Genomic DNA, 15,186 nt, shown 5'->3' with positions numbered 1-15,186 from the left:
GAAGACTGGGCCTTGAAATTTTCCTCACAATTGTTTGTCATCAGCCTGGCTATGTTATTTTGGGCATGCCTACTCTTTCTTGAAGCAACTTTCTCCCATTTGGAACCTGAGTCACCATCTAAAGAAAGGCGCCTCCATTGCCTATGTTTAAAATACGAATTATTTAAAGATTAGATAATTATTGCTTGTAATTCAAGGACAATAGGCAAGATCATATAAAAAATGCTCTAAAGGATTTGTTAATCAAATTGAGCAAATGGACTACATTGCTATGCTCCAACCAGAGATGGGTAGGTCGGTCTACATCAGAGCACTCTGAGACCACCGTGAGGAGAAGATAGAAAATAACCTCTTCCGTAAATGACAGTACAAGGACACAATAGTGTTCAGTCAAAATGGATGCATCAGAGAATGTTGAATTAAGAGAAAGGAAGAAAATCGGTAAATAGTTTAGCCAGTGTTCCTTGAGCAGCATCCAGTTCCAGCAGTGAAGTGGCAAAGCCAGGAGTCCCTCCTCTTCAGGCCTGTCCCCTTACTTCCCAGCTCGTTGGCTCTTAGCTGTGTCCATAGCGTGACTGAGGCCTCAGCCCTGCCCCTTTGCCTGACGGTGACAGTTCTTAGAACAGCTCGTTCCCTAAATGCCTCCAGCCTCTTTCCACCAATTCTTTGTTTGCTCCCATGAGGCACTGGGGCTCATTATACAAATTAAGAACACATTTACCAAAATTTCAAATTGCTAACAATCCAACTTTTCTAGGAGAATAAGTTTTTTATTTCAGTCTCTATTGGTACATCAAGATCCAGTCTATATATTTTTACCCTCCCCCAAGGATATTTTTTCCATTGATTTTTTTAGAGACTGAAAGGGAGGGTAGAGGAGGGGAGAGAGAGAAATATCGATGTGAGAGAGATACCTACTGATTGCCTCCTGCACAAGCCCCTATTGGGGGTGGGGTGCAAAGCTGAAACCAGGATATGTGCCCTTGACTGGAATCGAACCTGCGACCTTTTGGGCCACAGGCCAACACTCTAAACCACTAAGCAAACCCATCTAAGGCAAGATCCAGTCTATTTCATTTGCCTTGGAAGATTATAAAAGACTAGAGGTCCGGTGCACGGAGAGAGGGTGGGAGACAGGCAGGGAGTCCCCTCAGCCCAGCCTGCACCCTCTCCAATTCGGGACCCCTTGGGCTGCTGGACATCCCTCTCACAATCCGGGACCACTGGCTCCTAACTGCTCACCTACCTGCCTACCTAATCGCCCCTAACTGGCCCCCTCTGCTGGCCTGGTCACCCCCAGCTGCCCCTGCTGTTCGGTTGTTTGGTCACCACTCACTAATCCCCCTGCCGGCCTGGTCGCCCCCCGCAGCCTGTTTGGTCATGCAATTGGTTGCAATGGTCACTTGGGCTTTTATATATATAGATTATATGTCCATGGCAATAAATGTGGCTGGCAGAAAAATGTTACTGTTTTCTTGTAACTACAGGTTTGATCCATCTTCTTGGGAATCTGTGGCCAATGAGGAGATGTGGCAAGCAAGGTGACTAATCTGCACGTCTGTGTTTGCGGCTCATTGTTAACATGGCAGAGAAGTAGCCTGTGGCCCTTTTCATTGAGGAAACAGGGGTGGGTGGTGATCATAAAAATGACATTTATGGGCAATCATTTTGTTTGAGGCATTAGACTAGTTTCATCCTCACAACAACCTACCTGAAAGTTATTATTATCTCCATTTTACAAAAGACCACACTAGAGGTGGAGAGGGTGCTTGTCCGAGGCTCCTTAGCTGCTGCTAGTGCTGGATCTGACTCAAACCCACACCACTCCTGTCCTCTCCCGCCTCAGCTAAGCCGGAGTGAGTGTGATTGAGAAGTTGATAATGACCGTGCCCACGTATATTAGTTAGTTACTTAGGCACATATTGCATACTTCCTAGAGGCCAGGCATTGTGCCAGACACAGAGACTGCACACGTGAATACAACATAGTTCCTACCCTCACACTGCTCAGACTATGGAGCAATCAGATATGTTAAAAGATCTGACTATGAATGTGCTTGATTCTGTACATTTCCGTTGTTCCTGTATGGAATGCTTCACGATGATGCTATTGATTCTCTTGGTTCCTGTCACTTAAAAAATAATTCAAAGTACCTAATGCTAACAGACTTTGGCCTAAATATTAATGTAAAAGTTCTAAATGATGCAGATGGGGGTTGGAGGGTCCCACGTACATAGGACGTACTTCCTGCTGCAAAGGAAGAAGCCCACTCCGGGCCAGGGTCTGAGCTTTGCCCTGAGGCTTGACTGATAGTGTATAAAGGGTTTACTTATAAGTTTAAAGAAGTTTTAAAAAAAATTGTCAAGAAATCCAGCTCCAAATTAACAATTATAAAAAATAGACGTCCTAATAAATGGTGTTGGGAAAATTGGACAGACACATGCAAAAGAATGAAACTAGATCACCAACTTACACCATTCACAAGGATAAACTCAAAATGGATACAGGACTTAAACATCAGACGGGAAACCATAAAAATACTAGAAGCATCCACAGGTAGCAAAATCTCAGACGTATGCCAAAATAACTTCTTCACTGATACTGCCCCTAGGGCAATGGAAGCTATAGAGAAAATAAACAAATGGGACTACTTCAAAATAAAAAGCTTTTTTACAGCAAAAGAAACCATCAATAAAACAACAAGAAAGCCCACGGTGTGGGAGATCATATTTGCAAATATTACCACTGATAAAGGTTTAATCTCCAACATTTACAGACAGCTTATACAACTAAATAAAAGGAAGATGAATGATCCAATTAAAAAATGGGCAATGGACCTAAACAGAATATTTTCAAAAGAAGACAGAAGGAAGGCCAAAAGGCACATGAAAACATGCTCAAAGTCACTAATTATCCGAGAGGTGCAAATCAAAACAACAATGCGGTACCATCTCACACCTGTCAGAATGGCCAACATCAACAAATCAACAAACGACAAGTGTTGGCGAGGTTGCGGAGAAAAAGGAACCCTCGTGCACTGCTGGTGGGAATGCAGACTGGTGCAACCACTGTGGAGAACAGTGTGGAGTTTCCTCAAAAAACTGAAAATGGAACTCCCATTTGACCCAGTAATCCCACTTCTAGGAATATATCCCAAGAAACTTGAAACACCAATCAGAAAGGATATATGCACCCCTATGTTCATAGCAGCACAATCTACAATAGCCAGAATTTGGAAACAGCCTAGGTGCCCGTCAGCAGATGATTGGATCCAAAAACTATGGTACATCTACACAATGGAATACTATGCTGCCATAAAGAAGAAGGAATTCTCATCATTTGCTGCAACCTGGATGGAATTGGAGAACATCATGCTGAGTGAAATAAGCCAATCAACGAAAGAGAAACACCACATGACCTCACACATCGGTGGATGATAAAGATCTTTATAAACTGATGAACCAAGAGACAGATATAGAGAAAGTAAAGCAACAGGCAGACTGTCAAATTACAGTGGGGAGGGTAGGGATATCAGGGGGAGATAATAGATCAACCGAAGGACTTGTATAAATGCATATAAGTACAACCAATGGACATAAAACTATGGGGAGGGAGGGGATGTGTGGGAGGGAGGGAGGGGGGCAATAAAAAAAAATCAAGAAAATATGTAAAAAATAAATAAATAAATAATAATAAAAAAAAAATAGACGTCCTATAGTTTATGCAATAGTGTTTATGAAAATGTCAGAAAACGGCATATTTCAAGTTATCAGCCTAGTTATAGGGACAAATACTTGGCTCTGAAGAACTGAACAAAGATTAGCCATACATTTGCACAATTCTCCCCTATGATTGAATGCGGGAAAGCTGGAGGAGCGGTCACATAAGAGAAGAAAGCAGGTTATTATCCGGGTGGGTGTTGATTTAATTGGTGTGCAGAATGCCATTTGGATGAGTTCGCCTGGTCACAGAGTGCAGCCACCTCTGAGGAGCTGGTCACATGCGGCCTGAGCCATTGCAACGGGCACCGAACTCAGCAAGTCCTCCGCTCCCCTCTTCTCTTGCGTAACAATAGTGCACATCTGAAGCGGAAATGATGTATAATAGTGGCGCTGAACACAGCTTTTTTCCTAAAAGATCCGGCAATCAGTGTGAAAGCAGTGTCTTGGCAGTTGGGGAAAGAAGGGGTTACTGTTGGTTCAGAGTAAACGTTTGAATCTGAGAGAAGTAAAAATGATGCAATAAAGGGTTTTGTATGTTCTCTATCAGTGGAAAAGTCTGGCAGATAAATTTGAAGTTGATGGCATGATTTTAATGAAGTGTTTTTCCTCCACCCTTCCAGGATGAAAACACCATTCTTCATTTTTAACCTGGCAGAAACTGTGAATGTGCCTTCAAATGTGAAAGCTCAACTCTACACTCACGCATATGACGTATGATATACTTCTACATAGATCAGTATACTAGCGGCCTGATGCACAAAATTCATATGCTCGGGGGAGAGGGGTCCCTCAGCCTGGCTTGTGTCTGTCCTCTTGCAGTATGGGAGCCCGTGGGGAGCAGGCCTAAGCCGTCAGTTGGACATCCTTAGCCCTTCTGCAGAGGCAGGATAGTCTCCTGCCACCACCACTGCACTTGCCAGTTATCAGCCCGGCTTTTGGCTGAGCGGCACTCCCCCTGTCCTCAGATGCTCAGTGCAGGAGCTGCCCCCTGGTGGTCAGTGTGCATTATTGCGACCAGTTGTTCTGCCGTTCGGTCAATTTGCATATTACCCTTTTATTATATAGGATTTGTTGTGAGGGTGGGAGTTGTTGGGATGGAGAGAGGGTGTGTCACAGAAATTTTACTTTTTAGTTTCCAGCTTTATTTACCATTATAAAGCAGTGTAAGTGGAAAAATACTCATGCATCACAAATAATATCTGAAGTAAATAGCTGTCATTGGCAAAATAATGGTCCCCCTAGAGATGTCCAGGTCTTAATCTCCAGAACCTGTGACCTTATATGGTGGTGGGATGTGGCAGAGGAGGATTAAGGATCTTGAGGTGGGGAGATTACCCTGGATCATATCCAGGTGGGCCCAGTATCCTCACAGGGGTCCTTAAGAAGAGGGAGGCGCGAGAGTCAAAGTCTGGGAAGGAGAAGGAGGTCAAAGAGGAAGATCTGAAGATGCTATGCTGGTGGCCTGAGAGATGAGGAAAGGACCACAGTTAGGGAGTACAGGCAGCTGGAAAAGGCAAGAAATGGATTCTAGAGCCTGCTGATTTTACAGTACCCTTGATTTTATGACTTTTGACCTCCAGTAATGTAAAATAGTAAATTAATGTTGTTTTATGCCACTATATTGTGGTGATTTGTTACCACAGTAATGGGAAACTAACTTTATTTCGAAAAGAACTCTATTGCAGGAGTCATGACCCTGTGACACTTGAGACGACAGGGCCAGGGCTGGTGGAGAGTTCATGAGAAAGATGAAGGGGAGGAGCATAGCTTTGTCTTCTGTGGTCCCAGGAAGCCAAACAGACGTTGAGACCCAACCACGCTAAAGGGTCTTAGTAGAACTTTGAAAACTTGATGAAGTAAAGAACAGGAACAGTTCCCGAGTACTTGCTCTGTACTGGGGAGTGTGCCCCGCCCTTTCCACTTGTCCCTCATCAGAGAGAGGCTCAGGAAGAGAAAAAAGACTACGGGGAAAGGTAGAAAACATTGCCGAGTGAGGGAAAGAGTGGAAGGCTGGCCCTGGCCGGGCACCTCAGTTGGTTAGAGAGTTGTCCTGATACACCAAGGTTGTGAGTTGATTTGTAGTCACAGCACATACAAGAATCAACCAACCCTTACTAATAAAAGCCTTAGTGGTCATCACACTGTGATGCCCTCATGTTATTACAAGATGGCTGGGTGCACAGCGGGCATGTGCAGGTGGGCAGGGCTGGGCTTGATGCTGCGTGCGCAGCATAGAGCCTGCCTGGGAGCCCCGCCCCCTCCCAGCTCCAAATACAGAGCAGGGATGAGGCAGGTCCCCTGGCTCCCTAGGGGCCCCACCTAGGGGTCTCACCTCCTCCCAGGTTGGTGAGGCCTGCCTGGAGGCAGGACACCTGGCTCTGGCCTACCTCTTTGAGGCAATCCACTGAAGACTCCTGGATGGGAGGGTAGGCCTACCTCTTTGGGGCGATTGATAGAAGGGCTCCCTCACTGTGACAGAGCACAGGCCCGGCTGGGGGACCCCCCCCCCCCCCAGTGCATGAATTTTGTGCACAGAGCCTCTAGTGAATTTATAAATAAGTGGAACAACAAATGTCTCTCAAATCAATAAATTACACAATTTTAATTTAAATGTTAAAAAAAAAAAAAAAGTGGGGGTTAACTTCCTACCTAGCTTTGGTGTATTTGAAAGTATATTTACAAGAGTGCAGGATGATTTTCCTGTTTTGTGAAGTGAAGGAAATTCAGGGGAAACTTGCTTTAAAAAGCAACTTAAACACTGAACATTATAAAATGTCAAAATGGCGTATCACACATGGATTGAGGAAATTTTCTTGTGGACGCTACTTAAAAATAAATTAGAAATGCATTTGTCTGCTCTGGAGTAGGCATTGGAGAAATAGATAATATAGCGGGTTCCTTTCAAGTGAGTGCTATGTTGAATACAGTCGTTAATTCAGAAAGCACTTGTCCCTAGAGAAAACATAGTTGCTGTTCTGTGCTCTCATGGAGTCTACTGTAAACTCAAGTTCCTGTGGATCCCACTCCAACTTGACAATCCCAGGAAGGCTGAAATTCCCATGCAACCAGTGTAACCTTCCATTTCGCAGACACATACCTACTTTTGTTAAATTTTCATGTTTTCCCACCAGAAAACTGTATCAAAAATAAATAAATTCCAACTCTGTTTAATTAATACTACCTCTGGTGTTGAGAAATAAAATGTCTAATTCCTGTGGACCAAGTTTTCACTATCAAAATGGCAATTATAGGATACTAAGAAGACTTTTAATGTTTCACTCTAAAGATATCTCTTCAATTCTTATCATGTTTGGCCTTTTTGATGCTGGGTTTGTTTTAATATGGCTATTGTTATTACTCTTGTTTTAAAAGTACAGAGACATTTATGTAAGAATGAGGGACAAAATTGAAATTCCTTCAAGTTCTTTTCCCATGCAGTTTTTTAAAGAAAGCTATTTTTTTTTTCCTCCTCCAACAGCTAAATTTAGAGTTTCAAGCTTTCTGCCTAGTGAGTAAATAGCTTTCCATGAATTAGAACTAAATCTCTTTCCCGGAACATCTTTCTGCGGGAAGAGCATTTGTCCTGACGCAGTGCGTCCTGGGTTTCCTCTGCAACATCTGAAAAAGCCCAGAAGCAGTTTTAGACGGAGCACATTTGCCTCCTGCCGCAGTAATTACAGTGGCATCCTTGCATTTTCTGCATGGCCTGGCAACGATTAGATTCCTACCGCAGGCTGTTCGGATTTCTTTTTCCTTGTGTTATTAATTCTTCTGTGTTTTCTGGTATTTTGTGGGGTAAAAAAGTAAAGGGATAAGAATGAAATGCCATCATTTTTGCTGTCTTCCAGCTTTATAAGGAGATTGTCTACTTGCAAAAGGAACACCCAGTGAACTGGCACAAGAACTATGCCATCGCCTGCGAGCGGATGCTGCGCCTCCGGGAGGGAGGCGCGGACCCCGAAGTCCTGTTATCGGAAACCATCAGGCATTTCCGCCTCTACACCCAGAGAGCGCAGAATGACCCGCAGCTGGCTGATATTTCTGCCGCTCTGAAGCACCTCAGAAAAGAACTGCAGAGTCTGAGAAACAGGAAAAATGCCTGAGACAGCACAGTGTGGGAAACCTGCTTGTCATCCTGCTTCCAAAATGTTGAGGTCCAAAACTTTTCCCTCAGACAAAAGAAACTATGAAAAATTGAAGACTTAAGTCACTTCCCAGATAGAAGTAATTGGGGGGGTTGGGAGTAGGTAGGGTGATTATGACTGAATTATGTTGTTTATGCAAAATCTGTTTATCCCCCGTCCTCAAGTTAGCATGTCAGGGAGAAGCTTCTGAACATCCTTCCCACTTCCTCAACCTTTCACCTGATGATGTTGCTCCATTAGATTCTAAAAGAGAACGCACTCTCTTCATATACTTAAAATATTGACTGTGAATCTTCTAAGGGCCCTGCTTATTGGGATCAGTTTTGAAGGTTATATTCTTCAAACATTAATACCATACCAAAGACATTTTCTGTTTCCCAAAAGTGGCTTAAAAAAAACAAACAAGTGAATCTTGTTATGCTGCAAGTCAGAATTCTTTTATTTTTTATTAGCTGTGGTTGTTACATAATCTCTTGTTTCAAGCTAAGCACCAACCAGTGATATTTTGAAAAAAGTTGGGGTTTTATTCTCCGAAAGCACTGAAAAATAAAGTTAATTCATTGTTTGCTTTTTTTAGTCGTGTAAACTGGTTGGTCAGTAAAAAGATTTTTTTTTAGTTCCTTAATTTTATATTTATGCTTTGCTTCTGTTTGTGCTCATGAATCTGGGCCCAATAATTAGTAGGCTCCTGCTGCCAAAATGCAAAAAAAAAAAAAAAAAAAAAGGCGGGGATTCGAGGGGCTGGATGGGGAAATAGTTCAATAAATTCATTTCTGTTACAAGCATCTTTTATACATATTACTAAAGAGAACATAGTAAGAAATGCAAATAATAGTTCTTTATTTTATTATGACAGTTAATTAATAGCAACCTGTTTTAATGAATAAAGTCACTCAGAGTCCTTCAGCACTTCCTAAGTAGAGGCCCGGATCCGTAGGGATTCTTTTCCCCCCGATTGTATAGCTCCGAGACTCCGAGCACTATATAGGCCCCTGTATAGAAATGCTCACTAATGAAGAGGGAGGGCTAGAGGCTTGTCTGCATTCAAAGATCACTGGTGAGTCATTCAGCGAGAAAAGGCCCCTTACCAGGAATAGTCACAGTTCCGTGGCATTGTACTAGCAAAAGGGTCTGATCAAAGGTCTCCCGTGGAGCTTGCATGGTTCCCTTTCATACTACGACCATAATTAAAACCACTAATTCTCTTTTAAAATGCTGCAGGATGCCATGTAGGCATCTGTCTGGAGTGTCCTTTGTGATGTCATAAGCTGTTAAGGACCAGCGCCGAGGGCTTTTGAGTGAAATGCCAGTCATGAAGGTGCTTCAAGACAAGGGTGCCTCTAAAAGCTTGACAGGGCCTTGACTGCACAATTCGAGCTGAATTTGCCCCTTGTCAGCTGCCAGTAAATAAATCCCGAAGGGGGAAACGCTGAAGTTTCATTACCTGATCCGTGGGGCTTTGTCGGTTTTGGCACCACACAGGGGAAGCCCTTGCCCCGCCATTCTCTGGGTTTGAAGATGTCCATTGGAGCCTGCAGTGCCTGGACAGGGTTCAGAGCGGAACCTTTTGAAGAGTGTCAATAGTTGTAACAGTTCAGCTGTTAGGAAGACAAATAAATGGAGGAGCTCATTAATCCGCTTTTGGCTCTCGGTGCCTTTTGCCCTTTTATCACAGCCTTATTAGGCTCCTACTCATCTTGAACCAGAAAAAAATGAATTGAAGTTGTTGAGTACTAATTGGCAAAGACTTTTAATCATGGGCCAAGAACTTTCACTGACTTGAAAGTAACTTCTCCACGGGGAGGAACCGAAAACCTGGTTTACCTTAAAACAAAAACCTGCTGGAGTTCAGCGTGGTGTGAAAATTGAAGGAAGCCTTGGCAAATGGTCTACGTTTACCCATTTGAAGGAGATTGTGTAAGATTATGATTTCCACTTTTCCAAAATCAAGTATAATAAAAATCGTATAAATGTTCCCTGGAAATGCATTGTCTTTATTGGTTCAGAAAAGAGATTGCATGCATGAGATGTTCATGTTTGTTTCTGAACATCTATATGTACATGGTTGTAAATCTTTGAGCATCTACACATATATGTGGTGCTGAAGGAACTTTATTAAAAGTAGTATTTCCTACTTAGATCCTTAAGAATGGCTAATGAAGACATTTTCCTTCATATCTGCTTTTTCAATTTGTCTATATGCCGTATGTATATATACACACACATATATATGTCTATGTCTATGTATATGTATATGTATATGTATATGTATATGTATACACACACACACACACACACACACACACACACACACACATCTGACTGTGCTTTGTGTATTGACCATTGTCAAATGGTGCCCAGATTTTTCTGTAATTGTCCAACAAAGACTTTGGACCATTCCCTCTTTGGGAAAGCAATGATATAATGGCCCAATGTAGATAGGATCATAATTTTTTCAATTTTTGAAAGCCATCAGGAAGTGAAAAAAAGAGCAAATTGAGCTGAGATTTGGGCATGTTGGGCCTCATTCCCAGATCAACTACCTTGGAGAATCCTTTCTCTCCGTTGCACGAGGTTAAACAAGTTGCTTTCTTTTTTTCTCTTTCTCTCACTTTTCCTTGGCTGGTGCACAAACACCATAACATCTGACAGAAGGGGTTTCCTTCGGTCCAACCCCCGACGTGGAAGACAATGTGAAGAGATGACTTCTCATGCGGATTTGGCCGGCATTTTCCTCGCAGTGTCCCCGGAGTGCCAGGGGTTGGCAGGGCGACAGGAACCCCACAAGGCCAACTTCTGCCTGGACTTTGGCCTGAGGATCCAGTGAGAGCCTGCAAAACTGTCTGCCTGTCCACATGCTGCTGTGCCCTGCTGCCCGGCCCGGGGCTGGCACTCACCAGGGCGAGTGGAGAAGGGGCTGTTCGGCCCATGTTCAACCAACCTCCTCCCTGCCCTGTTCCCGCTGACAGGAGGTGTGCTTGGTTCTTGATGTTGATGTGCTTGGTTCTTAAAGGACCCAGTTTAAAAACAAACAAACAAAACAAAACAAAACAAAACTCTTTTATTCTATTACAATGCAGCCAATATAGAAGGGAATCAATTATTAGTGTGCTCTTTTGAAATACTCAAATAAAAATTAGGAAATGTTATTTCTGTCTATATTCTTAGTATTTTCTGGTGATAGAACCATGATGGTTAGCCTTTATGATAATTAAATACAGCCCATTTTGAGTGCCAGGGTATGTTTGATACCTTAACAATAAGATATAAAAAGGGGTGGGTTTTTTTAAATTTTATTTATATTTTAAAAGTTAAATAATGTGAGTTCTTAATCATAGTTCCCACCAGTATTTCTCAGAATTTACAAATGTTAGTACTTTTAATACTAAGGAAAACAATAGAAAAGATTGGGGGGCAGGCGGGATGGAACCTGTTACAGCAAATCCTTTCCCTCTGTTTTAATTCTGGTGTATTTTACAAATGCGCCACTATGGGTTATTACTTAAAATTCTGTTCTAACTGGCTCCAAGCTGTATGGCAGGTAAAGAAAAATATTCCCACCCAATAAGAGATTACACTGCTTTTATTCATTCTCATATTTTGTTGTGGGGGCAAAACCATTCTAAGGCTTATACTCACAAACAAATAAGTGATGTTTCCAGGGGTTCTGGAAACATCTAAAGGCCAGGATCTTGGCACAGCATGACAGAGCAAACAGGGAGCCGAAGCTCTGAGCAGCGATCATATTCGATGAAGACGTCATTGTCAGTACCGTCGAAAGGTCTGTTTGGTTTGGATTAGCATGGATGGTGTAAAAAGGCCTTGGGAAAAGCAGTGTGCTTACCTGGATATAGGAAAGTAAATGAATAGGACTATGGCTTGAGAAAGGAATTTTTCTGGGGGGAAAAAAATCTGATTGCTTTTCAATGATGTAACATATATTTGATGGAAATTGTATGTACTGGGAAAAATAGTTTATGTCATGTAGGAAAAAAAACAGAAAGGTGAGGAGGATGGATAGAAGTTCCCAAACCATAACCATGAAACCCACAATTATTGGCCTTTCTATACACAGTGATCTGGGTCTTTTCTGCAATCCTACATATGACTGGCGAGGCTTTTCGGTAGTATAAATATTGTGGTTTTAGAAAAAGTCAAGTTGGTAAGGTTGAGAAAGTTTCAAGATACAGCTAGAAAACACACAGGCAAATAACTGCCCCACATTCCCATCCCAGTGACCCAACTTTAGCACCCACGCGATATCATGTCTTTTTGTTCATAGCTGTCATCACAGGAGGATAATGTTAAATAGGTTGAATGAAAGATAAGTAGAAATAAGCCAGATCTAAGGTTTAATAGTTTTGTTTAGATTTTTAAAAATCCTCACCCTAGGATATGTTTATTGATTTTAGAGGGAGGGGGGGAAGAAGGGGGTGAGAGAGAGAGAGAGAGAGAGAGAGAGAGAGAGAGAGAGGGAGAGAGAGAGGGAGAGATTGAGAGATGTATGAGAGAAACATTGATCAGTTGCCTCCCATATGCTCCTGACTCAAACCAGCAACCTAGGTATGTGCCCTGACCAGATAAGGTAAACTTTTTGGAGTATGGGATGATGCTTCAACCAACTGAGCCACCTGGCCAGGGCTAGAACTTCTTATAAATCTGTATAAATAGCATTGGAGGGAAAAGTATGATTGATGGAGTACAATCTTTATATTGTTAAGTTCATTAAATATTATAAATTTGTAAATGGAGATTATGTCCTGTTTTTTAAAACATACACACAAACCACAATTATTTTCTACTTAGAAGTATTTCTAGGAAATGAGTTATTTTGTAACATAACCTTTTATTTATTTATTTTTTTTGTTATATTTTATTGATTTTTTTTACAGAGAGGAAGGGAAAGGGACAGAGAGTTAGAAACAAAGATGAGAGAGAAACATTCATCAGCCGCCTCCTTCACACCTCCCACTGGGAATGTGCCCGCAGCCAAGGTACAAGCCCATGACTGGAATCAAACCTGGGACTTTTCAGTCCACTGGCCGACACTATCCATTGAGCCAAACCAGTTAGGGCTGTAAGGTAACCTTTGAAAGAAGATATTTTGAGATTTCTCTCATCTACATGAAATAGTCCCAACAGTTGAACCATGGAAAATATCCCTACCCCTTGTGGCTGTTGCTTATATACAAAAGTGCGTGTGATTAAAGAGAGGGAACCCTGCTTGAAAAATCAGACCCAACTTTTTCTTCCTTGGATTATGGTCTGATGGCACCTACGAGAAGCACCTATTACCTTAGACCCTTGAGTATCATCTAAGACAGAAGAGATCCCAGTAACACCCTGGCATGCCGAGACTTAACTCAGAAAGTGCCACAGAGGGCCCATCGAAGATTTGAGGACAGAGTGAAGGATTCGAGGACTACAGTCTTCTTACAGTATCTTTCATCAAAACAGAGGGAGGAAACATTATATAATTTTGTATTAATAATACATGTGTAATTAATAATTGTATTATTACCGGTGCTCTTAAAAGTTAATATTTTAAAAATCAAGGATTCTTTTGAAATACTCTAACAGAAACGACAAAAACTTTAAAATGGGTGGTTTATAAACAAGATAATCCACTTAGCACAACACTAGGGTGCCTTTGATTGGAGAGTACTTATACTGAAAGGTTGTTTTTATTTAATGCGTCATAATTTTTCTCTAAAATTATAGCATATTTCTTCAATATGTGTGTGGACTAGCATCTACACCGTTTTTATAACTTTTTTCGGTGATCAGAATTTTGACCATGAACCTATGTGATCACTCATTTGGCAGCAGGCCCTCGAAGTGCAGGATTGTGCCCGGCTGAGGTGACTGTGAAATGGGTTCAATTTAGTGGAAATTGAACAGATTTTCTTAGTGAACTAAAATAATACAATAATGCATCTGAAATAACAAGGCTAAGTATTGCTTCATGAAACTCATTCACATATGAATGTGTGTGTGTGTGTGTGTGTGTGTGTGGTTGTATGTATTACATGTGTAGTTGTATACTACACATACGTTGGCCTAGCAGAACTTAATCCAATTTTATTAAATGTTAATGCCAAAAGGGCTAGTAAGGGTTCGCCTAGTATAACTAGCATGACTGACCTAGTTTAATGGATGAAGAAACTGAGCCCTGCACTGAGTAAGCACCTTGGTTAATGTCACACAGCCAGGCAGTGCAGAGCTGGTCCCAGAACACACGGTTTTTGGCTCAGTCTGCGTACTTTCCCCTCTCCCATCACAGCTAAATGAAACCAGCTACTTCTACTACCAACGTTGTCACCTTAAAGTCCCCAAATAATATGGACAGGTTAAAATTATGATAAACTTTTCTAGAGGTAAATGGTGTGTGAAATCAGGAACTATGTCATAGGAAATCCATGCACCAAACTTCTTTCTTTCCTCCACCAAATCTCCAGAATGCAATTTTACTTTTTCTCTTTGTTTTCAGCAGAGCCAGTTACATCTCTAGCTTTTTGTTGATCTTGATCCTCACCCAGGATATCTTTTCCATTGATTTTTAGAGAGAGTGGAACGGAGGGGGAGAGACAGAGGGAGTAAAATATTGATGTGAGAGAGACACATAGATTGGTTGCCTCCCGCACACATCCCTACCAGGGCCAGGCTAAAACCAAAGTACACGCTCTTGACCCTGATTGGAATCGAACCTGAGACCCTTCAGTCCACAGGCTGACTATCCACTGAGCCAGACCGGCTAGGGCACATCTCTAGGTTTTTGTTTGTTTGCTTGTTTGTGTGTTTTTTTAAATTTCTTAATTGATTACGGTATCACATATTTGTCCTCAACCCCTCATTCCAATCCCCCCCTCACTCATGCCCCTACCCCTCTATTGTTCTCGACCACTGGTTAGGCTCATATGTGTGCACATAAGTCCTTTGGTTGATCTCTCCCTTTTATCCTACCCTCTCTTTGAGGTCCAACAGTCAGACCCATGGCTCCTTATCTCTGGGTCTGTTCCTGTTCATCAGTTTATGTTGTTCACCATTTCCCCTAGATGAGTGAGATTATGTCCTACTGGAAATATAATTATGAGAATGGAAAACGAGACAAGCTATAATCGTTATGCTGAAAGGCATATGAATCAGTCTGTAGAGAGTTTCTTTCTGGGCCACTAGTTCTTTTGAGACCCAATTTCAATGTCAAACAGTTCCTTATGTGTACATGTCAGCAATGATATTTCAGTTCTGGATGGTGGGCAAATGGTGGTAATGCAGGCCCAACCCTCTCTAGTTTGGTCCTGAGCAACCTGCAGTGATAC

At 42.0% G+C, this 15,186-nt stretch overlaps 1 protein-coding gene across 3 annotated transcripts in view; it reads left to right on the top strand.

Annotated features, from left to right (window-relative positions):
- TMEM260 (transmembrane protein 260) overlaps positions 1–8,435 on the top strand; it is a 57,613-nt gene extending 49,178 nt beyond the window's left edge. For 2 of the 3 annotated variants that reach the window (XM_084869921.1, XM_084869923.1), the window contains exons 14-16: positions 1,488–1,541; positions 4,343–4,433; positions 7,571–8,435. In XM_084869921.1, the coding sequence (XP_084726047.1) occupies positions 1,488–1,541; positions 4,343–4,433; positions 7,571–7,825 (400 nt within the window). In that variant the 3' untranslated portion in view covers positions 7,826–8,435. The remainder of the gene's footprint in view (positions 1–1,487; positions 1,542–4,342; positions 4,434–7,570) is intronic. The other variant, XM_084869922.1, reaches the window with a different exon arrangement.
- The last annotated feature ends 6,751 nt before the right edge of the window (positions 8,436–15,186 follow it).

Source organism: Pipistrellus hanaki, assembly GCF_964339955.1.
Source record: "Pipistrellus hanaki genome assembly, chromosome: 1".
Lineage (NCBI taxonomy): Eukaryota > Metazoa > Chordata > Mammalia > Chiroptera > Vespertilionidae > Pipistrellus > Pipistrellus hanaki.
This window is presented reverse-complemented; position numbering and strand designations above follow the sequence as displayed.